The 25,185-nt window shown below is 42.7% G+C and overlaps 1 protein-coding gene across 2 annotated transcripts in view; it reads left to right on the top strand.

Moving 5' to 3' along the window:
- vps50 (VPS50 EARP/GARPII complex subunit) overlaps positions 1-25,185 on the top strand; it is a 186,254-nt gene that overhangs the window by 127,492 nt on the left and 33,577 nt on the right. For both annotated transcript variants that reach the window (XM_068004517.1, XM_068004512.1), the window contains 3 exons: positions 174-280; positions 2,826-2,947; positions 7,066-7,146. In XM_068004517.1, the coding sequence (XP_067860618.1) occupies positions 174-280; positions 2,826-2,947; positions 7,066-7,146 (310 nt within the window). The remainder of the gene's footprint in view (positions 1-173; positions 281-2,825; positions 2,948-7,065; positions 7,147-25,185) is intronic.

The following is a 25,185-nucleotide window of genomic DNA, read 5'->3' as shown; positions in this document are numbered from 1 at the left end:
TGGTACAGTCTCAAATACAAGTGGCAGAATAAATGCTGACGTATACTATCAGCCTGATAATGCCACACTGTCCAACAGCTGGTTTCTGAACTAACCCACAAAGTCTTTAGTGTCACATTTTGCCTTGAACTTCTCATTAGACCTGCAGTAATTAGACTTCTGTTTTTAATTAGTGTTTCCAAAGAAACCCTGAAAAGTAGAAAGAAATCAGACTGCTATCTGAACAAGGGCAACACACTCATTTTAACAAACACTACCTTGAATGTAATCAGGCTCGTTGGTGAGTACGAAAGCTGTTAGCTGAACGTAATTGAATGCCTTGTATTGGTAATGAATATCACTGGCTTACAATGCTTCCCTGTCCCCCCAACACATTGAATTTAAAATCCTCATACTGATTCATAACTCTCCACAATCTCATCCAGCCTACATCTACATCTTGCTCTAGTCTTGCATCTTCTCCTGTGCCCTCCAGTTCTCTGGTTGCAGCTGTCTGTGCATCTCCTCTTCTCCCACCTGGGCCCCCCCCCCCGCCTTTCATCTTTTATGACAGAGTCTTAAGCAGTCTTGGGCAACTAAGTCCATGCCGAAGCCCCTATGCCTCTCTACTTCTCCCTCTACTATTCAAAGCTTTCTTAAGGCACATCTGTTTGACCAAACCTTCGGTAGCCTCTCTTAACCCCTGCAGATTTGTCCACTCCTTTCTTCCTCTGTGAAGAGGTTGTCTCATCATCAGAATTCCATCCAGATAACGAGATCGCTTGCTGATCATTACAACCCATTGTTCTAGAGATTAGATATGTGATATAAATACTCCATATATTCACTCTGAATTTACTTTTAGATTTGGGTGGGTATTCGGTGAAACAATCAGCCATGCGTATTTTAAGTAACCAGTAGCATCGTAACCTAATTTTTTCCTTTATATACTGAAATAATTAAAATGGCATTTTGCAGCAGAAGGACAGAATCATCTTTTCAATCCCTTCTTGATGACATAATAGGGTCCTGATATGCTGTGAGTAATTGGTCACCTCAACCAACATCACTTTAAAAAAAACAGATTAACTGGTCAGCATCTCATTGCTGTTTGAAGTACCTTGCTGTGCTCAAATTGGCTGCCGTGTTTGTTACATTACAACAGTGACTACACTTCAAAAGTATTTCATTGGCTGTAAAACACTTTGGAATGTCCTAGGTCATGAAAGGTGCTATATAAATGCAAATTTGTTCTTTCACATGGGGAAATTGAAGGGCAGAGATAGCCACAGGAATAACACAGATTGGGTGGATGAGGACTATTGGGAAAGTGCTGAAAAGTGGAACAAAGTAGTCTGGAGATAGACAGAGATAAACTCCAACAAGTAGGCACTGCATACTTGGGGAAAGCAGAGAGGATGATGGTCACACCGTGAATAATTTAGATTGCAGATCCATCAGTGGATGTGCATCTGTTGCAGAATGCCAGGTTGTTTTGTTTATGTTGATTGCTACCTGCATGGTCAGAGCCTATCAGACAGAAAGACAAATGTTAGAAACTTTTTGCTGTTTAAAAGTCCCCTTTTCGCTGCACTATTTTTTATTCGTTCATGGGATGTGGGCGTCGCTGGCAAGGCCAGCATTTATTGCCCATCCCTAATTGCCCTTGAGAAGGTGGTGGTGAGCCGCCTTCTTGAACTGCTGCAGTCCGTGTGGTGAAGGTTCTCCCCTCCCCTTTCCCGCCCTTCCCCCCCGTCCCCCCCGTCCCACCCATCCCCCCGTCCTGCCCGCCCCTTCCCCTTACCCCCTTCCCCTTACCCCCTTCCCCTTACCCCCTTCCCCTTACCCCCTTCCCCTTACCCCCCTTCCCCTTACCCCCCTTCCCCTTACCCCCCTTCCCCTTACCCCCCTTCCCCTTACCCCCCTTCCCCTTACCCCCCTTCACCTAGACCTTACAGCTGTTAGAACAAATATGTGTCCTGTAATTCTGTGCTGAGTTAATTCACAAAAAATGATAGAACTATGTCCTTTCCTCTGCACCACCAGGTTCTCTATTATCTTAAATGGTTGTGAATTGAACTTTAACTAACTACTCTTTTCTTCATTATTATCATCATTTAGTGTCTAGTTACTGGATTACCACAGCTTCAATTGCAGAACCCTTATCTGCTAGTTTAGATAAATGCGAACATTATTTAGTGCCTTATTACGTTGAATCATCTCAAAATGTTTCCCACAAAGTATCACTTTAGAAGTCATGACTGTTCAGTCGGTAAATGTGGCGGCCATTCTGCACCAACAACATTCCACAAATAGAAGTGACATGAATGACCAATTCATCTGCTATTTGGTATTAGTTGAGGGAAAAATTTTGTCCAAACACTGGGTAAACTTTCTGCTCTTCAAATAGTGCCCTGGGATATTTTATTGTCCCCCTAAACTACCAGAGTAGGCAATTGGGGAGGTGATTTATTATTTATTTGAAGGATGAGACCTTTAACAGAGCAGCATTCCCTGCATTGAAGTGTTCTGGTTTTGAGGCTTGAGTCCACAACATTCTAACTGACCTGGTGTGTTGCCAACTGAGCCAAGCTGACACATGAGCCAAGTTGATATCTGAAGTGAACACTCTGAATCTTGTTGGCTGAAATAAGGCAAAACATTGCAATTCCAGTCTCCTAGTGGCATGTTTCTACTGACATATTACATTATTTTTGTTTCTCATAGTCTTGTTGCTATTAAATCAACATTACTGTGTCCATGTGAGTGAAACAATTGGGGAAAAAGTTTGTTTTTAAACCCAATTGTTTTTTGTTTATATAATTTCCTTTCATTTTTTTCCCTAGGGAAATACATGCAAATGATGAATATCCTGAAACCAATTGCTTTCGATGTTATCCACTGTATGTCACAACTATTTGATTATTACCTGTATGCAGTGTATACTTTCTTTGGGCGAGAGGACATGGTAAGTTCTGAAATTTACAATAGTTCTAAATATTGAACATCAATAGCTAATTGTAGTGGGATCTATTATATGTTGCAGACAAATAATTATACAGAACCAGACTTGTTGACAACAGTTTAGACCATACCATTGAAACATCTTTTAAGTGTCTCTGGCCTAACCCCAATAACCTTTCCACCTGGCACTTCAGGCTAAGGTCATAGGTGCAGAAACTTGGTGTATTACTTTACCCTGAGCTCACCTTCCTCCCCCATATCTGACCCATTAGCAAGACTGCTGTGTTTACCTACAAAACATCACCAGTCTCTCCACCGTAAACATAAAACACTGGAGACACTCAGTTGGTCAGGCAGCCTCTGCTGGAAAATGTAAGACCATTGACGTTTCAGGTATAAAACCTTTTCTCCGAACTGAAAGGTTACAGACGAACAGCATTCCACACACAGGAAAATATGTAGAATAACGTGCAAAGTGCTACAGTGGGGATCAGGAAATGGTTAAAATGCAGCAGTGATATGCATAGGAAACAAAATAAGGCACAAATCAAAGAAATAAGAGACATATATAGGACACTGAGAATATGTGAAGAGCTAAAGAGAGATAGGTAAGTAGAATGAGAAGTATGAAAAAGTGGCAAAGAGGAGCAGGAATCTGGTGGAAGTAGGTTGACACTAAGGGTGCAGACCACCACACCAGCACAGCTATTCTCTCACTCTCGGTGTCTTGTATATGAGTTTTATTTCTTCAATTTCTCTGGAATGCTGCGCATATTACTTCTGCCATTTGACCATCATAGCACTTTAAAGGTCATTATATGTCTTTTCCTCAGTTTTTCCCTGTCTCTTTCCCTCATTCTGTTCCTCCTTAAGTGCTATTCATCTGTAATAGCAGATTCTGTTCAATTCTGAGGAAAGGTTTTTATACCTGAAATATCAACTGTCTCGTGTTTTCTCAACAGATAGGGGGCAGTTTTAACCTAACTCTTCCATCAATAAAACTGACGGGATCGGGTACATCGCTGGTTTCTCACCCCACCCAATTTTACTCCCTATTGAAGTCATTGGTGAGTAGCATTGAGCAGGGTGTAAAACCGGAGTTCCACCCGATCCCATGGCTTTCACGTCCGGCGGGTTAGGTAATGTCTGACCCCCTGAGTATCTCCAGCGTTTTTTGTTTCTGTTTCAGATTTCCAGCGACTAGTAATTTGCTCTTTTTTCACCAGTCTCTGCAACACTCCCACTCTGCTGCAGAAACCTTAATTTACATGTTTATTATCCCAAGACTCAACTGCATAGGTGCTCTCCTTGCCAGTCTCCCCACTTCCACCTTGAACAAACTACATCCAAAGTGCCACAGTCTACATCCTATCCACAATAAAACCCCTACCCCTATTATTGTCTTCACCAAGCATCACTCAATCCTGTGCCACAGCAAATTGTCTTTTCACATCTTTATCCCATGGCTTCAAATCTCTCCATGATCTTACCCAGCCCCACCTCAGCTATCTCCTCCAGCACTACATCCTTACATGCACCCTCCTCAAATACTGGCCTAATCTTGGTTACTTGCTTCCTCAATCTGAACATCAGCACTTTCTCCTTCATAGTCTTATGCCATGTTGTCTGGCATTTTCCCCAAGTACCTATGGTTTATCATTTCCCTTCCTGCTTTCAAAGGCTTCATAAACTTTGTGATTTCATCCCCAACCCCCTTTTTCTTTCCTTTCTTCCCCCTGCTTTTTGTCCACTGCCCTGTAAAATATTGAGATGTCTTTCTGTACATGAAAATTGCTATAGAACTTTAGTTGTTGACAAAATAAGGAACATAATTAGAAGTCAGTAGCACCCTGGCCGAGTGAGTAACTGAATTAATCTGCAACTTTGTAACTGGCTCTGAAATTAATATATAGTAATATTATCATCATCAATAATAAAGGTGTAAATCCCAACTGTTGCATCAGTTAACTATGTTGTAAAGTAAAAAGTCATACCTTACAATATGTCTTAACGGTTATATAGTCATTAAAGCTACAGCAAATGTTATGCACTCTTAATTTTGTTTGACAATATCATTTACGAGACAAATTCACTTTTTTATATTTGTGGTCCACGTGTTTGTGAACAAGTGCGAATTAACCTGCCCAGAACAATTAAGATTTTTTTGAAATTTTAGAACATTGTGAACAGTTCGCCCACAAATTACAAAGATGTCTCTATCAAAAGCTAACAAATAATTTCAAATGAAGAGCGACATGTCTCATAGATGTGAACCAATTTGTTCAGAAAAAAATCGTTATGTCCAAGTTTGAATTTGGGCACACCTGCGCTTTTAGTAAATGGTGCTTCATGTGCAGTTTAAATTTGTTCTTTTTTCTTATCTATTTATGTAATTGAAATTGCATGCTGAGAGTTTGAGGCCTTTTCCCATTGCCATTAGGAGAAGAGTGACTGCTTCTGTATGTATTTTTTTTAAAGAAGTAGAATTTATGTTCTGAAAAGGCACGTCTATAGTGATCCAGCTGTGGCTTCTGGTTTCCTTGTTTAACAATTTTTCCTTGTGATCCAGAAAACTCCTTTATAACTTCTAATTTTTTATCTTTTAGCACTGTTAACCACTTGTGCATCAGTAAAATATTAAACCAGCTGATAGTACAGATTTTGACAGATGAGAATCCAAATGCTTATTCCTTTTTTAAATTTTTCTTTGGAGTATAAATGTATAGCAAAGTGCTGTGCATAACAAAATAACCTGAGGTTGAGTTAAATAAGACGCAGTGGAAAAGATATGGACTGTATAATGGTTGTTTTGGTTTCTTTCTCATTTCTGAAGCAGTAACCCGAGTCACCAGTTACCGTGACAAACATGGATTCACACAATGATAAGAAAATAGAAATCTGACAGATGGGCATTCATTTGGTCATCTACAAAGTAGATCCATGAGAGTAATTAGGACAAAATCATGTTCTTAAAATTAGGGTAGTTGGCCCAGATTATTTTTGAATGACAAGAAGTTTTGTAAGTTTTTATATATGTTTATTTAGTTACGGTGGACATTAAATTATAACATTTCTGGAAGTCATAAAATATTAGCTGATTACTTTTATTTCAAATTACAATTTAGTCCTTGTAAAATTATTTTTGTGTCTGGTTTTCCACAACATAACTTTCACCTACTGCCATAAAATACAAAGGAGCCACTTACTTACCTGATTTGTTTCATGTATTAAACATAGTTGAACATTGTTCGTATAAGTTAGATCACAATAATACAATGTGTTCTGATCAGATAAAAGATAAATTTGTTTTTTTTTAATAGGCCGAATGTAGTCCAGAAGCGCGAGAGATTTAGCTTTGCCTCCTAACCAGGAGGTCTAGATATGAGTTCCTTGTCTGCCTGTCACCCAAATCTATCTGTTTCAGTTGTTTGAATTTAGTCAGATCACAGGCCTCTAGATAGTCACTGTATGGTGGAAAGTATTTTTTTTTCTGGAAATAGTTTTATGGTTATTGTGAACAAGAGTGCTGGAACTGTCTTGCGCTCCTAGCTAGAGAAAAGTACTTGTTGGTAAAGACTGGGAGAAAAAAAATTTCACACACATTATCTGGTATAAGTGAAAGGAAGGAAGAGTAGAATTTGGGAAAATTGGGAAATTTTTGTGATGGATTTTCAAGTTTCAAAAGCAATTAGAAATCAGTTGCTTATAATGCTTAGCTATTTGATTCTGATGGTATTCAGAGGAACCAGGTGGTTGCAGTAGGGAAGGGTGGAAACAGAATAGGGATGGGTACTAAGTGAGGTAACATTCCTGAAGATACTTCAGTTTGCTCTAATGATACATAGCTGTTTTCCTGATTGTAGAAAGCGATTTCAATTTCTAATATTTTCTAAAATAGAATAATTGAAGAGCATAAACGATGATCTACTGCATTGATGACATTTTGGCTGTTTTTCAGATTTAGGTTTTTGAACAAACTAGTAGGTGGGGTCTGACGAAGAAATTTTGAATTTTTTAAATTTGGACAAGGCCCCTCAGATTTTATGGAAGGTATAAGTAAGTTCATCGACTGGTGAAGTGCTTTATTTAATCTTCATTGCAGGCTCCATTATTTCCTTTCAGTATGAATCCACAGGACTGGGACTAATCAGCAGCAGACTACGGACCACGCTGAATAGAATCCAAGAGAGCCTTATCGATCTGGTAAGGAAGTGGATCTCTGAATAGTCGTTTTAGTTGAATTAGCTGATTACTGAGAGCAGCTCCAAAATTTTAAGAGATTTATACCCAAAAAGTTAGAGAGCCCCTGCTTACATATTAATTATCTTTAAGGAAGACAGTACTGTCATCTCAGTTATAATTGAACTTTAAGACTCGTTGGTAAGAATGTTGGAGAGAACTTCTAATATTTATTCTAGGATATCAATTGGCAGGAATGAATTGTGGACAAACAATAGTTTTGTGGCAAAGTATCACTCAAGCCATATTTGCAGTAAAGCTGAAAAGTGCAAATCCCTCAATTCAGAAAATTTTACTTAAAGGAATACTTCAGGAAAATTCACAAAAATCCTATTCTCAGCCTTTCATTAATTCTGGCAGGCAATTAAATTATGGATCTTCTAGCGTGCATTCTGCTTTCTGCGTGACAGGATACTCACAGTCATACACTACCTGCAATTATTTTAGAGCCGTATCTGATGGGATGAAACAAAAAAAAGACTTGCATTTATATAGCACCTTTCACAACCTCAGGACATCCTAAAGTGCTTTACAGGCAATTAAATACTTTTGAGGTGGAGTCACAGTTGTAATGTAAGGAACGCGGCAGCCAATTTCTGCACAGTAAGGTCCCACAAACGGTAATTTTTTTTTTAGTGATGTTGGTTGAGAGATTAAATATTGGCCAGGATATTGGAGAGAACTCCCATGCTCTTCTTTGAAATAGTGCCTCCACCTGAGAGGGCAGATGGGGCCTCAGTTTAACGTCTCATTTGAATGACAGCACCTCTGACAGTGCAGCACTCCCTCAGTACAACACTGGAGTGTCAGTTTAGATTATGTGCTCAGGTCTCTAGAGTGGAACTCGAACCCACAACCTACTGACTCAGAGGCGAGAGTATTACCAACTATGCCACTGCTGACAACATGGGAATGCCACACTCCTATGTTTACTGAATTAAGTATTTCACTTGATGGCAAAAGAACAGACATTTTAGTTTAAACTATTCATTATAATTGAATTAAATTTGTTTTCTCAAGCCATTCTCAGTCACGTTTAATTAGTTCACTCCTGGTAAATCATTTTTTGGTAAAAAGTTAGATTTTATTATAAAAAGGTCTAATGTAGTACATTATTATTTTGCATTGGGCTCCAAAGCAAGGTCAGAAATCCTGAAATCTATTTGATCATTCAAAGATTTATAGACTTTTTGAAGTTCCTGATTAATGACAAATTTGAAACTAGAAAGGGTTTAAGCTTGGCACCGTAGCTGAATAAATATTTTAAGATTAACACTAAAAGTTGAAACATTTTGTGTAAATTAAAAGTAATTTTGGTTTAAAAGAAAAGTTATTTGGGGCTTGGCACGCTTTCACAAATGGTTTACACCTGCTGAATGTTGTTTTATTTGGGGAGAAAAGAATGACTTTCATATGAAGAAGTAAGAAATATTGAATATGTGCAAAACATTTTTAAAGTGAAACCTTTGATTTCATCATTCAGGTTCCATCAAATGCAACCACTAACATTTCCTAGTCATGCTACTGTAAATGGTTTTACAAATCATTTATTTTGTTTGCTACCAAGTTCCCTGAAGCAGATGTGAATTTACATCGTTGTGTAGCTCTGTTTGCACTGCCACTAAGCATCAGCATAGTGTTGTGCTTATCACTTCTGATGTAACTGGAATCACAGAATAGCATTTAAAAAACAGCGTGGTGTAGTGTGCGTGTGTTCAGTGCAGAGAGAATAGGGGACAGGCTCAGCGACTGCGATGTCTGGCAGGAAAGCGGGCATGTTCATCATGAAGCAGTCATGGCTGCTTACTCAAGAATTCCTTGCACAGCATGTTCTATGGTCAGTTGCAGTTCTTGTCGGTCCAGCACATGAGGTTTTCCTGTTTACTACATTCCTTTTACTATTTGTTGGATACCTATCTTGGGTATAGCAGAACTTGGCATTCTGGACATGTCTGACCCATTGTTTTTGTCTGACATTCTCCACGGTATTTTCTTTCAAACAATCAGTACTTTTATTATTTTGCTCCTGACATGGTCGCAAGAGCTGAACGCTAGAGGAGAGTAGCTGTCCTCGACATCAAGACAGCATTCGACTGAGCATGTCACCAAGGAACCCTCTTAGACCCAAGGTCTGTGGGGCTTAAAATGGGAGAAATTCCCCTAGTGGCTGGAGTCATATCGGACACAAAAGAAGATGGTTGCAATTGTTGGAGGACAATCATTGCAGTACCAGGACATCACTAAGAGTTCTTCAAGAAAGCATCCTGCGCCCAAACAGCTTCAGCTGCTTCATTAATGACCTTCCCTCTGTCATAAGGTCAGTAATGGGGCTGTTCGCTGATGATTTCATAGTGGTCAGCTATGTTTACGACTCCTGATAATGAAGCAGCCCATTTCAGCCTACAGCAGAACCTGGATAATGTTCAGGTTTGGGCTGACAAGTAGCAGGTAACATTCGCATCAAAGTAATGCCAGATAATGACCATTGAACAAGACAAAGCCCAGCCCCCTCTCCATTACCTTCAACTATTGCCAAGTCCCCCACCATTGACATCTTGGGGGTCAACCTTGACCAGAAGCTCAACTGGATCAGTCATATGAACAGCGTGGCTACAAGAGCAGGGCAGAGGCTGGGTACTCTGCAATGAGTAAATTACCTCCTGACTCTTTAAGGAATCTCCCTCATCTACAAAACTCAAGTCAGAAGTGTGACGGAACTCGCACCACACACCTGGTTTGGTGCAGCCGCCATAACACTCAAAGTTCAACAACATCCAAGACACAGCAGTTCACATGATCAGGGCCTATCCATTGACTCAATATCCACCTCCTCCATCACTGTCTCACTGTCGCTGCAGTATTTATGATCTATAGGATGCACTGCAGCAACTCATGGCCTAGCTATAGTGAGAATTGAATCCAGGCAAAGGTAGTAAACATAAGACATGTGGCTAAACTACTGCAGCAATTAGCTATTGTTACATTAGGCTTGGGAGGCAGAACAGCTTCATTGTACTCTGTTTCATGTGGTTGAGGATCTTGTGCTTGATTGATGAGAGTTTATGTGGTGACCAGATGTGCAAAACCTCAGAGCTTTAAAAATGATCAGTGATGCATATAAGGCAGTTCAGGGATTACCTGTAAGTGGCCAACTCGCTAAACACAGTGCCAGGCTAGATCTTTTGTCATTGAGGAATCACCTCAGGGACTATTGCAAGTAATGGGGCTCAAGAAAAGAATAGCAACCCTCCAGTGTGGTGGTTATTGTCTCCTCCGCTGCTGGTGGGCATGTTGAAGGGGGATCGCATTAGATGTTTTTACAGGTAACATTGCCTGATTTCTTTGAACATGGGAGACTAAAAACAGGGCTGTGCTGTGCACTTTACGCGTCCTTTTCTGAAATTCGGGTGAGCTGCTTTGTTCGGACAGTTAGAGGATTTTCAGACAAGGGAGGACAGTTGGAAAGTGTGGCTTTTGGTTCCATGGGTGGTCCCTCCATGGGATTTGATTCAGGTTCTGAACAAACTGACATTAGACCTCTTTGAACCTGTAGATTCACTGTTATTGACATGATTCTCAATGGGAATCTCAATGCACTGCACAAGAGGGCGTTGATTGATGCATTGTACAAACGGGATTCTCAGGGAAACGTAGAATCATAGAAAATTTATGGCACAGAACGAGGCCATTCGGCCCATCATGTCCCCGTCAGCTGAGAAACGAGCCATCCAGCCTAATCCCACTTTCCCGCATTTGGTCCGTAGCCCTGCAGGTCACGGCTCTTCAGGTGCACATCCAAGTATTTTTTAAATGAGTTGAGGGTTTCTGCCTCTACCACCCTCTCAGGCAATGAGTTCCAGACCCCCTCCACCCTCTGGGTGAAAAAAAATTTCCTCATTTCTGCTCTAATCCTTCCACCAATCACTTTAAATCTATGCCGCCCTGGTTATTGTCCCCTCCGCTAAGGGAAATAGGTCCACTCTATCGAGGCCCCTCATAATTTTGTACACCTCAGCCTCCTCTGTTCCAAGGAAAACAATCCCAGCCTATCCAATCTGTCATCATAGCTAAAATTCTCCAGTCCCGGCAACATCCTCGTAAATCTCCTCTGCCCCCTCTCTAGTGCAATTACATCCTTTCTGTAATAATGTGACCAGAATTGTGCACAGTACTCAAGCTGTGGCCTAACTAGTGTTTTATACAGTTCCAGCATAACATCCCTGCTTTTATATTCTATGACTCGGCTAATAAAGGAAAGCATTCCATATGCCTTCTTAACCATCTTATCTACCTGTCGTGCTACCTTCAGAGATCTGTGGACATGCACTCCAAGGACCCTCACTTCCTCTACACCTCTCAGCATCCTCCCATTTATTGTGTATTCCCTTGCCTTGTTTGCTCTTCCCAAATGCATCACCTCACACTTAGAAGTTTACAACATGGAAACAGGCCCTTCGGCCCAACATGTCCATGTCGCCCAGTTTATACCACCAAGCTAGTCCCAGTTGCCTGCACTTGGCCCATATCCCTCTATACCCATCTTACCCATGTAACTGTCCAAATGCTTTTTAAAAGACAAAATTGTACCCGCCTCTACTACTGCCTCTGGCAGCTCGTTTCAGACACTCACCACCCTTTGAGTGAAAAAATTGCCCCTCTGGACCCTTTTGTATCTCTCCCCTTCTCCGGATTGAACTCCATTTGCCACTTTCCTGTCCATCTGACCAGTCTATTGATATCTTCCTGCAGTCTACAGCTTTTCTCCTCATTATCAACCACACGGCCTATCTTTGTGTCATCTGCAAATTTCTTAATCATGCCCCCTACGTTTAAGTCGAAATCGTTAAAGTAGACCACAAAAAGCAAAGGACCTAGTACCGAGCCCTGCGGCACCCCACTGGAAACAGCCTTCCAGTCGCAAAAACACTCGTCGACCATTACCCTTTGCTTCCTGCCATTGAGCCAATTTTGGATCCAATTTGCCACATTCCCTTGGATCCCATGGGCCTTTACTTTTTTGGCCAATCTGCTATGTGGGACCAAACATGTTCTTGCTCTTCCCCACAGCCCCTCATCAGCACCAGTTGCTGGGAAGCTGGTTCTTGAGCTTGAGGGAGGAGGTCATTTAAGCATCAATGTAATTGCATTACTCAATTGCTATTGCCCCCATTAAATTGTTGTATTTTTAAAAAATGGTTCCACCAACCCAATGACGAAACCAACTGTGACACTGTATATTCCCTGGTGATCTGACATAGTTCTACCAGAATCCGATTACATTGTCATTTAAATTCATAGTGGTACTGGTGTGAAATAACACCGCTGAACAAAGCAGCAAAACATGTAGTAACACACAACCCTGCAAACAAATTCTTAATTTACTGTCACCCATTTTTCACAGTTAAGTCAGGCATTCTCATCAGGGATACCGGCAGAGATGTGGGGCTGGATTTTCCTCCGCTATGCCATCCAAAATCAGGGCGGATAGTGGCAGAAAAGGGGGAAAAGTCAGTTGGTGATGCCGACCACCCCGAGCTAGATTTCCCTCCCATCTGCCCCACCAGGCCTTCCTAATGGTTCTAGACTACCCAGCATCGGATCACTAGGCACTGGACACGACAAAGGCAAACCAAGCCCAGTCGACCCTGCAAAGTCCTCCTCACTAACATCTGGGGACTTGTGCTAAAATTGGGAGAGCTGACCCACAGACTAAACATAGAAACATAGAAAATAGGAGCAAGAGTAGGCCATTTGGCCCTTCGGGTCTGCTCCGCCATTCAAAGTGATCATGGCTGATCGTCTAACTCAGTACCCTGTTCCCGCTTTTTCCCCATATCCCTTGATCCCTTCAGCATTAAGAAATATATCTACTTCTTGAATACATCTAACGACTTGGCCTCCACTGCCTTATGTGGTAGAGAATTCCACAGGCTCACCACCCTCAAAGTGAAGAAATTTCTCCTCATCTCGGTTCTAAATGGCATACCCCTGTGACCCCTGGTTCTGGACTCCCCAGCCATTGGGAACATCCTCCCTGTGTCTAGTCTGTCTAGTCCTTTTAGAATTTTATATGTTTCAACAACCTGACATAGCCATACTCAGAATCATACCATTCAGCCAACGTCCCAGACACTTCCATTACCATCCCTGGGTATGTCCTGCCCCTCCGGCAGGACAGACCCATCAGAGGTGGCAGTACAGTGATAGTCAGGAGATGGTGGCCCTGAGAGTCCTCAACATTGACTCTGGACCCCATGAAATCTCATGGCATCAGGTCAAACATGGGCAAGGAAACCTCCTGCTGATTACCACCTACCACCCTCCCTCAGATGATGAATCAGTCTTCCTCCATGTTGAGCATCACTTGGAGGGAAACACTGAGGGAAGCAAGGGCACAGAATGTACTGTGGGTGGGGGACTTCAATGTCTATCACCAAGAGTGGCTCGGTAGTACCACGACTGACCGAGCTGGCCGAGTCCTGAAGGACATAGCTGCCACACTGGGCCTGCGGTAGGTGGTGAGCGAACCTACTTGACCTCGTCCTCAGTCTACCATGACAGTATTGGTGGGAGTGACCACCGCACAGTCCTCATGGAGACAAAGTCCCGTCTTCACACTGAGAACACCATCCAACATGTTGTGTGGCACTATCACCGTGCTAAATGGGATAGATTCAGAACAGATCTAGCAGCTCAAAACTGGGCATCCATGAGGTGCTGTGGGCCATCAGCAGCAGCAGAATTGTATTCCAGCACAATCTGTAACCTCATGGCCTGGCATATTCCTCATTCTACCATTACCAACAAGCCAGGGGATCAACCCTGGTTCAATGAGGAGTGTAGAAGAGCATGCCAGGAGCAATGCCGGGCATACCTAAAAATGAGGTGCCAACCTGGTGAAGCTACAACACAGCACTACGTGCATGCTGAACAGCAGAAGCAACATGCTGTAGACAGAGCTAAGCGATTCCTCAACCAACGGATCAGATCAAAGCTCTGCAGTCCTGCCACATCCAGTCGTGAATGGTGGTGGACAATTAAACAACTAACGGGAGGAGGAGGCTCTGTAAACATCCCCATCCTCAATGATGGCGGAGTCCAGCACATGAGTGCAAAAGACAAGGCTGAAGCGTTTGCAACCATCTTCAGCCAGAAGTGCCAAATGGATGATCCATCTCAGCCTCCTCCGATATCCCCATCATCTCAGAAGCCAGTCTTCAGCCAATTCGATTCACTCCACGTGATATCAAGAAACTGCTGAGTGCACTGGATACAGCAAAGATACAGCATGGGCTCCGACAACATCCCGGCTGCAGTGCTGAAGACTTGTGCTCCAGAACTAGCCATGCTTCTAGCCAAATTGTTCCAGTACAGCTGCAACACTGGCATCTACCCGACAATGTGGAAAATTGCCCAGTTATGTCCTGTCCACAAAAAGGAGGACAAATCCAATCCGGCCAGTTACTACCCCATCAGTGTACTCTCAATCATCAGCAAAGTGATGGAAGGTGTCGTCGACAGTGCTTTCAAGCACCACTCACTCACCAATAACCTGCTCACAGATGCTCAGTTTGGGTTCCTCCAGGACCATTCGGCTCCAGACCTCATTGCAGCCTTGGTCTAAACATGGACAAAAGAGCTGAATTCCAGAGGTGTGGTGAGAGTGACTGCCCTTGACATTAAGGCTGCATTTGACCGAGTGTGGCACCAAGGAGCCCTCGTAAAATTGAAGTCAATGGGAATCGGGGAAATCTCTCCAATGGCTAGAGTCATAGCTAGCACAAAGGAAGATGGTAGTGGTTGTTGGATGCCAATCATTTCAGCCCCAGGACATTGCTGCAGGAGTTCCTCAAGGCAGTGTCCTAGGCCCAACCATCTTCAGCTGCTTTATCAATGACCTTCCCTCCATCATAAGGTCAGAAATGGGGATGTTCGCTGATGATTGCACAGCGTTCAGTTCCATTTGCAACCCCTCAAATAATGAAGCAGTCCGTGCCCGCATGCAGCAAGACCTGGACAACATTCAGGATTGGGCTGATAAGTGGCAAGTAACATTCACGCCAGACAAGTGCCAGGCAATGACCATCTCCAACAAGAGAGTGTCTAACCACCTCCCCTTGACATTCAACGCCATTACCATCGCCGAATCCCCCACCATCAACATTCTGGGGGTCACCATTGACCAGAAACTTAACTGGACCAGCCACATAAATACTGTGGCTACAAGAGCAGGTCAGAGGCTGGGTATTCTGCAGCGAGTGACTCACCACCTGACTCCCCAAAGCCCTACCACCATCTACAAGGCACAAGTCAGGAGTGTGATGGAATACTCTCCACTTGCCATGGATGAGAGCAGCTCCAACAACATTCAAGAAGCTTGACACCATCCAAGACAAAGCAGCCCGCTTGATTGGCACCCCATCCACCACCCTAAACATTCACTCCCTTCACCACCGGCGCACCGTGGCTACAGTGTGTACCGTCCACAGGATGCACTGCAGCAACTCGCCAAGGCTTCTTTGACAGCACCTCCCAAACCCGCGACCTCTACCACCTAGAAGGACAAGGGCAGCAGGCACATGGGAACGCCACCACCTGCACGTTCCCCTCCAAGTCACACACCATCCCAACTTGGAAGTATATCGCCGTTCCTTCATCGTCGTTGGGTCAAAATCCTGGAAATCCCTTCCTAACAGCACTGTGGGAGAACCTTCACCACACGGACTGCAGCGGTTCAAGAAGGCGGCTCACCACCATCTTCTCTGGGGCAATTAGGGATGGGCAATAAATGCTGGGCTTGCCAGCGATGTCCACATCCCATGAACGAATAATAAAAAAAACTTTGTGTGTACTTATGTATGATAGAAATATCTCCTTTCAAGACCCATGTGTTGCCGATTTATGGTCTCCAGTTCATGTACACCTTTTATAGGTATCAGTGTTGATACTCATCCGTTGACTACCTTCTCTCCTATGATCTGCCTCATCTGGGATTCTGTTTCCTCCCTGTCCTCTTCTACTCCCACCCCACCTATCTAGTGTAAATTATTTTTATTTGCTGCCTCAATGTTCTTCAAGTTTCTTTCTTTCTATTTGATTTGGGTGAAGCACTTCTCTCCTGTGCCAGTCCTCTTTGTTCTTAGTGTTCTCAGCTATTTATGAATGTTGACATGCTCAATTTAATGAATTCCCCTCCTTTCCCAAACACTCTGGTTAATATGGAGAACATCACTTTGCATCCCATATCTTGTGTCTGTAACCTTTGAAGCACCTATATTATTTTTTACTGTCAATTACCCCTATGTGGACTACCACCACCGGGTCCATTCCTGTGCCGTTCAGTATTCCTTTTACTCTTTTCTTGACATTTACTTCTCTAATTCCAGGTCAAGAACTCACTATTCTTTAGGTATTGTCTTTCCAACACCTTTGGTTACCCACTTTCCTGATCAGTTTACATGTCACAGGGTGATTTTAGTCTCCAATAATTTCAGTCACCCTCTGACTTATAAACTGCATCTTTGTCCAAGTCATCCTCTCTGTTTTTATAGCAACCTCTTCTGGGATCTTATGTTCTTCATAATTTACGATCAGTCTGTTAATAAAAGCTTTGCAGGTTTTCTTAATTAATAGTTTATGAACCTCAATCCATCCAGTATCCATTTCATTTGTTTCCCTCACACTCGACTCCAAAACTTTGAAAACCTGTCCTTGTTTTCTTGCTTCAGTGAACCTGATGGTTTATTCTCAAGGTCAAGTGATATCCTGGACCTTTCACTGACCTGTGATGACTCACTTAATAAGTCTGATACTATATATTTGCCCTCAAAATCTCTTTGCTTATCTCTGTTCTTGTATGTTCTTGTACTTTCCTTTCCAAGCCTTAAACCTATCTTTAAGCTTCTTGATCAGGAGGCAATTTTCACAAGTTTATTAAACCTAGCTTTTTTCATTCATAAGCGTCCCACAGCAAACATTCTTAATGACCTCTGTCTTACTTTTACTTCTCTCGCCTGTTCGCCTTTTAAATCTTGTTTTGCTCATCCTCTTCTTTACTTTGGCTTGCATATGTGCCCCTTATTTCTTGGTCTTTTCCATTTATCCCCATTTTGGAGAACCTTGAGTCAGGTGCATTCTTTATGAATTTACTTCAGTCTTCTGTTCCCTTTGGTCATTCACCTGTTTTTTTCACCCCACAAGCTGTTTTATTTTATTGTAACTACTGTTCCCCTAGACCTTGATTTCTTTCTGGTGATTTGTTTTTAACTTTGATTCTGCCTATGTTGCATTTTATAACAGACATTGCATTTTAGCCCAGACATCTCCTTATAATTTCTCCTCTCTTTAAATTTACCTTGTCCGCTGAGACCTTGGGGGTAATTTTAACCCCTAACAATGAGTGGGTTGGGGGCGGGTGAGCAGTAAAAAATAGTTGAATTTTGGAGCGGGACTGCATCCCGGCTCCAATGCACCCATTTCCACGTTGAACCCAGGCAGGTAGGATGCGCGCATGCCCAACAGAAACCCGGTAGTCGCGTCCCCACTTAAAGCCAGCGGGCCAATACTTAAAGGGTCAATGTACCTCATTGCGATAGTTGAGGCACTTAATTTTTGGTGTATTAGAAATGTCAAACAAATTTAACCTTACCTGTTTGGGTTTCCCATCACTTCTGATTCATGTCAGGTCGGAAGAGCCGCATCCACGAAGGGAGTGCCTTTATTGAACTGTTTGTGGGCCCGGAGTAGCAGGGGTGCTTCATCCGGGCCCAACAAGCTCACCTGGCATAATTGGGCCCCTGCGATTGCCGAACCACCCCTCCCCCCCACCAAAAGATGCTGGACCCCCCCGATCTTCTCCAAGGCCTCCATCCGATGTCATCCATATCTCCCCACCTACCCCCCTCCCTCCCCCCTTTCCAATTTGTGGCTCCTTTTACTTCCGACAGGCAGCCAGCCTGTCAATCTGGCTGCCTGGCGTACAGGAAACCTGGAAGCACAAATACTAACCTTCAATTGAGTTGCAATCGCAGATTGCGACGCGCTCATTTGGCTTCCAGGTTCCCCACGCGAGTGTCTAGGGACGCGCTGGGTTCCCGGCTCCAAGCTAAAATCATGCCCTTTGTGCTGTTAGGGAGACTATGGACAGTGGAAGGCCTCACTGTGGCTAAGTATTTCCTGATTTAGTTACTTAAATTCTGATTTGGATAGCTCCCAAAAGCATTTATCCTCTACTGTACCTAATGTTGATGGTGATCTATCTTCACGTCTGTCTACCTTGATGTTTGTGGATCTTTTTAAATTCTGAAGTCGGATAACAAGAGTCCATCTGGACTTGAAGCCTCCTAGCTTGCTCACATTGACATAAACTGAGCGGATTAAATGTTCCATGGGTCGCAGTGGTTCCTGTGCTGCAAAGCAGGGAGGAAATATTTGGAAAAACAAGATGTCAGGATTTAATTGTGGTGGTAGATGAATATTCTGTAGTTTAAGTTTTGATCAATCATTTTTTGGGATCAGTGAATATTTATGAAGAATTTACCTCTGGAGATGGAATTCATGGAAAGGGATGGATTGTGCATGGTCTATGAATAGAGTGGTCGTGCTGGGTTGAATGTTCTTTTCTCATTGCATGATTTCTTATGTTCTTAATATCATTAATGCCTCTCAAAAATTTAAAGACCTGAGTTAGGTCTTCCCTGATACGTCTTTTCTTCATATAAAAGAATATCAGCATGATTAGTCTGTCTTTTAACTTAGAGCTCTAAATCCTGGAATCATCCTTATTACTCCTCTAAACCTACTTTCTAGCACATTGATGTCCTTTTGAAATTAGGGTGCCCCAAACTACACACACTAATCCAAGTGTGCCCTCACTAATAATCTACAAAGTTAGAATAAATTGTTACAATTTATAGTCATAATCCCTTGTGGTGCTTTGTTGATTTCAAAATGGAGCCCCTTCACTGTGCGCATTTAAAGTTCAATTATACTCTGATTTACACTTATCTGTATTAAAAATCCATACTGAGATTCCTTAGACAACAACTTGCATTTATATACAACAACAACAACTTGCATTTATATAGCACCTTTACAGTAGTAAAATATTCCAAGGTGCTTCACAGAAGTGAAATCAGACAAAAATTGACACCAAGCCAAAGAAGGAGACATTAGGACAGGTGACCAAAAGCTTAGTCAAAGAGATAGGTTTTTATGAGATTCATACAGGAGGGAAGAAAGGTGGAGAGTTTTAGGGAAGGAATTGTAGAGCTGGCGGAGCAAATAAAATCGGGGATGCACAAGTGGCCAGAATTGGAGGAACACAGTTCTCAGAGGGTTGTGGAACTGGAGGAGTTTACAGAGATAGGGAGGGCGAGGTCCAGGAGGGATTTGACCAAGGATAACTTGCTTAAGGAGTCCATCTCTTTGAATGTTGTTCATCGATCATATTTCACCTGTCAGTGTGGCTTTACATCATAAGAACATAAGAAATAGGAGCAGGAGTAGGTCATCCGGCCCCTCGAGTCTGCTCTGCCATTCAATCAGATCATGGCTGATCTTCAACGTCAACACCACTTTCCTGCCTGATCCCCATATCCCTTGATTCTCCTAGAGTCCAAAAATCTATCTAGCTCAGCCTTGAATATACTCAACAACTCAGCATCTACAGCCATCTGGGGTAGAGAATTCCAAAGATTCACAACCCTCTGAGTGAAGAAATTCCTCCTCATCTCAATCTTAAATGGCCGACCCTTTATCCTGCAACTATGCCCTCTCGTTCTTGACTCTCCAGCCAGGAGAAACAAACTCTCAGTCTTCTAAACTCTAAAGAGTATAGGCCCATTCTACTCAACCTCTCCTCATAGGACAACCCTCTCATCCCAGGAATTCATCTAGTGAATCTTTGTTGCACCACCTCTAAGGCAAGTATATCCTTCCTTAGATAAAGAGAACAAAACTCTATGTAGTACTCCAGGTAAGGTCTCACCAAAGCCCTGCATAACTGTAGTAAGACTTCCTTACTCTTGTGCTTCATCCCCTTGCAATAAAGGCCAATTTGCCATTTGCCTTCCTAATTGCTTGCTATATAGTAACTTTTTGTGTTTCTTGTACCAGGACGCCCAAGTGTCTCTGGACAAATTTTATATTGCAAGAAGGACATTTCCCCAAATCATTTCTGAATAGTGTGAACAGAGAGGTACTCAGATTAGACTACTGTAGAATTCCATTGATTATTGCCATCCAGCCGAGCTTTTGTCCATTTTTTATCACCCCGAACCTTCTGCTGCCAAGGCACTTTTTCAACCTAGATAGCTAATTTGCCATTCAGTCCATTCATCTTAACCTCTTTCAAAAGACTTGCATGAGGAACTTCATCACAAGATTTCAGGAAGTGGAAGTAAATTACATCCACTGGATAGCCCTCATGAAATAACTTGGTTACCTCCTCAAAGAATTCCAGTGGATTAGTGAAGCGTAACCTGTTGCTTTGAAATGCATGCAGATCCACTGCTTATCCATCTTTAGATGAACATTGTTAGCATGCTGCAAAATGCTCTTGAGAATTTTCCATTCGGGCAAATTGGGGTGTAATTTCCACGTTCATGCCTCATTCCTTTTGTCGGTACTGAGTGATTATTTGCTATCCATCAGTCCTTGGGCACAGCTTGTTTGTAGAGCTCCTGAAGCTGGACCTTTACCATGTGCTTTCTCATTTGTTTTCTGATTTTAAGGCGTATCCAATTTGGCTTAGGTGTGTTGTAGACTTTTAGTCCTTAAAGTTATGAGTTTAATTGTAACATTCTATAAATGATGTAATATTATGAAAATTATCGAATAAAAGTGTTAAAGAAGAGTTAGAGAGGTGACTGATGCCATGGTTTGTAAGCGAGAATGAATCCTTTGAATTCAGTGCTTTAGAGGATAGGAAGGCAGGGAGAACAGGGTTGATAGGTGAATTTAACTTGGACAATGAGCACAGGACCAGCAGACTTGAAAAAATTCACAAACCTTGAGGAAGGTTAGAAATTACAATAGACTTGTTCCCTTCCCCTACACCATAGGATTATAGTCATGTGCAACAGACAAACTGAGAAAATAGTTGAACAGTTGGTGTAAGTGGGAAGTCCATGATCTGTACAAAATCAGATCATGGACTTCCCACTTACACCAACTATGTAAGATCACAGTTGGAGTGCTGTGCAGTTTTGGGCTCCACTTATAGGAAGGATGTTGAGACAGTAGAGAGGGTACAGCGCAGATTCAATAGGATGCTATTTGAGGAAATACAAATATGAAGAAAGACTGAAAAAATTGGGGTGTTTCTGTTAGACTAGAAGAGATTAAAGGATAATTTGATAGAGACGTTTAAATTTATGAAGGAATGGGACAGGATGGACTAGTTCCTGTGATTGAGTGGTCTAGAACAAGGAGACATAGAAATAAGATTAAATGTAAGAGATTTAGGACAGTGAGCAGAATAAACATTTTTTTACACAGTTGGTTGTGAGGCTGCGGAATACACTACCAGAGTTAGTGATTGAAGCAGAAACCATCTCAACATTTAAGAATAGGTTAGATAGGTGGTTGAAGAAAATGGGGACAAAGGGATAAGGGAACATAGCAGACGCATGTAATTGTAACATTCTATAAATGATGTAATATTATGAAAAATATCGAATAAAAGTGTTAAAGAAGAGTTAAGAGAGGTGACTGATGCCATGGTTTGTAAGCGAGAATGAATCCTTTGAATTCAGTGCTTTAGAGGATAGGAAGGCAGGGAGAACTCCAGATGACTCCAGTGGCTGGAGTCATACATAGCACAAAGGAAGATGGTAGTGGTTGTTGGAGGCCAATCATCTCAGCCCCAGGGCATTGCTGCAGGAGTTCCTCAGGGCAGTGTCCTAGGCCCAACCATCTTCAGCTGATTCATCAATGACCTTCCCTCCATCATAAGGTCAGAAATGGGGATGTTCGCTGATGACTGTACAGTGTTCAGTTCCATTCGCAACCCCTCAGATAATGAAGCAGTCCGAGCCCGCATGCAGCAAGACCTGGACAACATCCAGGCTTGGGCTCATAAGTGGCAAGTAACATTCGCGCCAGATAAGTGCCAGGCAATGACCATCTCCAACAAGAGAGAGTCTAACCACCTCCCCTTGACATTCAACGGCATTACCATCGCCAAATCCCCCACCATCAACATCCTGGGGGTCACCATTGACCAGAAACTAAACTGGACCAGCCATATAAATACTGTGGCTATGAGAGCAGGTCAGAGGCTGGGTATTCTGCGGCGAGTGACTCACCTCCTGACTCCCCAAAGCCTTTCCACCATCTACAAGGCACAAGGCACAAGTCAGGAGTGTGATGGAATACTCTCCACTTGCTTGGATGAGTGCAGCTCCAACAACACTCAAGAAGCTCGACAGCATCCAAGATAAAGCAGCCCGCTTGATTGGCACCTCATCCACCACCCTAAACATTCACTCCCTTCACCACCGGCGCACTGTGGCTGCAGTGTGCACCATCCACAGGATGCACTGCAGCAACTCGCCAAGGCTTCTTCGACATAACCTCCCAAACCCGCGACCTCTACCACCTAGAAGGACAAGAGCAGCAGGCGCATGGGAACAACACCACCTGCATGTTCCCCTCCAAGTCACACACCATCCCGACTTGGAAATATATCGCCGTTCCTTCATTGTCGCTGGGTCAAAATCCTGGAACTCCCTTCCTAACAGCACTGTGGGAGAACCGTCACCACACGGACTGCAGTGGTTCAAGAAGGCGGCTCACCACCACCTTCTCGAGGGCAATTAGGGATGGGCAATAAATGCTGGCCTCGCCAGCGACGCCCACAGCCCGTGAACGAATAAAAAAAAAATTAGGACGACTGCTCATGTGGAGGATAAACACCAACAAAGACTAGCTGTGCCAAACAGCCTGTTTCTATGTTGTAGTTCTGTGTAGTGTGCAATTGTACATGGGTATGGATAGAAAGGTGTGGAGGAGAAATACTGAAGCATTGTGCTGATGTCTCAAAATACAGACCTGTATAAACAGCAGCATGAATTGTCAGTGCTCTGGTTGTGCAGATCTATCTTTAAAAAGAATACCTTTTTGCCTATTGATGTCTGTTTAACTTATTTGACCAGAGTGGCACTTCGAAAATTTTTCAGTTGTTGTAAAAAGAAAATGATTAATTCTGTTCCGATCTCCTGCAGAGCCCAATGCTCACTTCATTGCATTAACTGACACAATGTCAGGAATTTCTCTGCACACCCCAGTTCATTGCATCTATTTTTAGGACAAAGCAAACAAGATGACAAACAGTACTGGTGACTTAATTTTCTCTTGATTAAGGCTCTGTCAGACTAAGAACTGGACTGTTAAGTATTGTTAACTGTATAAGCTGATGTTATTTTGGTTAACTGACCACATGTAACAGTTTTTTTTTACTGAAAATGGAAACTCCCAGTTGACAGTAAAGTCAATTTCTTGCTGCTCATGAAGTTGGTTTATTGTAGTTTGTAAAACATTGCGAATTAGGTTATAATTTTGGGCATTTTTCTGAATAGAAATGAAATTACCTAAGTGATCAGACATTTTGCATCATATTGCTTTTCTTCTCGAGTTTGTGGCAGAGGTAGAAGTGGTGGCATGGTCATCAGTTGGCAACTGTAATTATTTATTTGACTGACTGTCTCCAATAGGATATTTATAAAGTAGTAGAATCATTCTGTCAGACTAAAGCCCTGGTTTTAACACTGGTCAGGAGTCGGGCGGATGCCAAGGCAAACGGAAAACCGTCACGACCTCAGCAGCGTGAAGCCCGGGAGATTTTAACTCCTGGGCCTCATCTGCATAACCTTGTTCAGTCTCCCACCCGAAACCAGTGGGAAGTGGCAACAGGCCGGCGGGCAAGAGCGAGTGTCGGGCAGCAGGAGGTTGCTGCCGCGGACCAAAGGCTCCTCCTGGCCCCACACAGAAAGTCAAAAAAAGTAGAGACTTACCTTGTTGGACCTTTTCTGGCCCCGAATCCTCTTCCTGCTAGGTTGGCCTGGCTCGAAAACCACAATGGCTTGTGGTTTAAAAAAAAAAGCTGTTGGACCCCGATGACATCAATGGAGCCTGATCTGCCTATTTAAAGAAGCACCCCGTCTGATTCATGCAGATGTTCCTCTCGCCTGCTCAGAAGAGCAGTTTGAAATCAGAACCTGCAGGATCAGTATGCGGCATTGATGGGTGAGTCCCAGAGGCAATTTTAACTGCCCGCCTGCCCAGTTTCCGCTGAACAGACAGGGTTAAATTAATTCTCAAGAGTCTAAGGGACTGTTAAGTATTGTTAGTTGTTTCAATCAAATTTTTTTTTAAAGAACTGATTATGGTATACAACCCATTTAAAGTTCTTGCTTTATACAAGAAATGTGTTTTAAAGCCATTTCACTTCTTCACCCATTTTAAGTTGTCTTTTATAATGCTCTTTTTCTTCTCACTTGACCAGCTTCAAAGGTACAAGCTATATCTTAATGGTGCAGTTTTGCAGTCAACCAACAGAGGTTGCTAACTGTCTGATGGGAAGTAATGAGTCCTTCATATAAATGTCGGTCATAATTTCTAACTTTGTTTTTAAATGATGTTGATATGAGACCAAAGGCCTGATTTTAACCCAGAGCGGGAATCTGGCGGGCAGGGGCCAAGGCAAGTGCCAAAACCCCCTGACCGTGGCAGTGTGAGGCCGCAGCCCATTTAGGGTCAACGTAGAGACGATGTTTCCATTTCCGGGAGAGACCAGAACTAGGGGCCATAAATATAAAATAGTCACTAATAAATCCAATAGGGAATTCAGGAGAAACTTCTTTACCCAGAGAGTAGTTAGAACGTGGAACTCACTACCACAGGAGTAGTTGAGGCGACTAGCATAGATATGTTTAAGGGGAAGCTAGATAAACACGAGGGAGAAAGGAATGGAAAGCTATGCTGATATGGTTAGATGAAGTA

Source organism: Heptranchias perlo, chromosome 2, assembly GCF_035084215.1.
Source record: "Heptranchias perlo isolate sHepPer1 chromosome 2, sHepPer1.hap1, whole genome shotgun sequence".
NCBI lineage: Eukaryota > Metazoa > Chordata > Chondrichthyes > Hexanchiformes > Hexanchidae > Heptranchias > Heptranchias perlo.
Note: the sequence above shows the minus strand (reverse complement) of the source record. Positions and strands in the feature narration are given on the sequence as shown.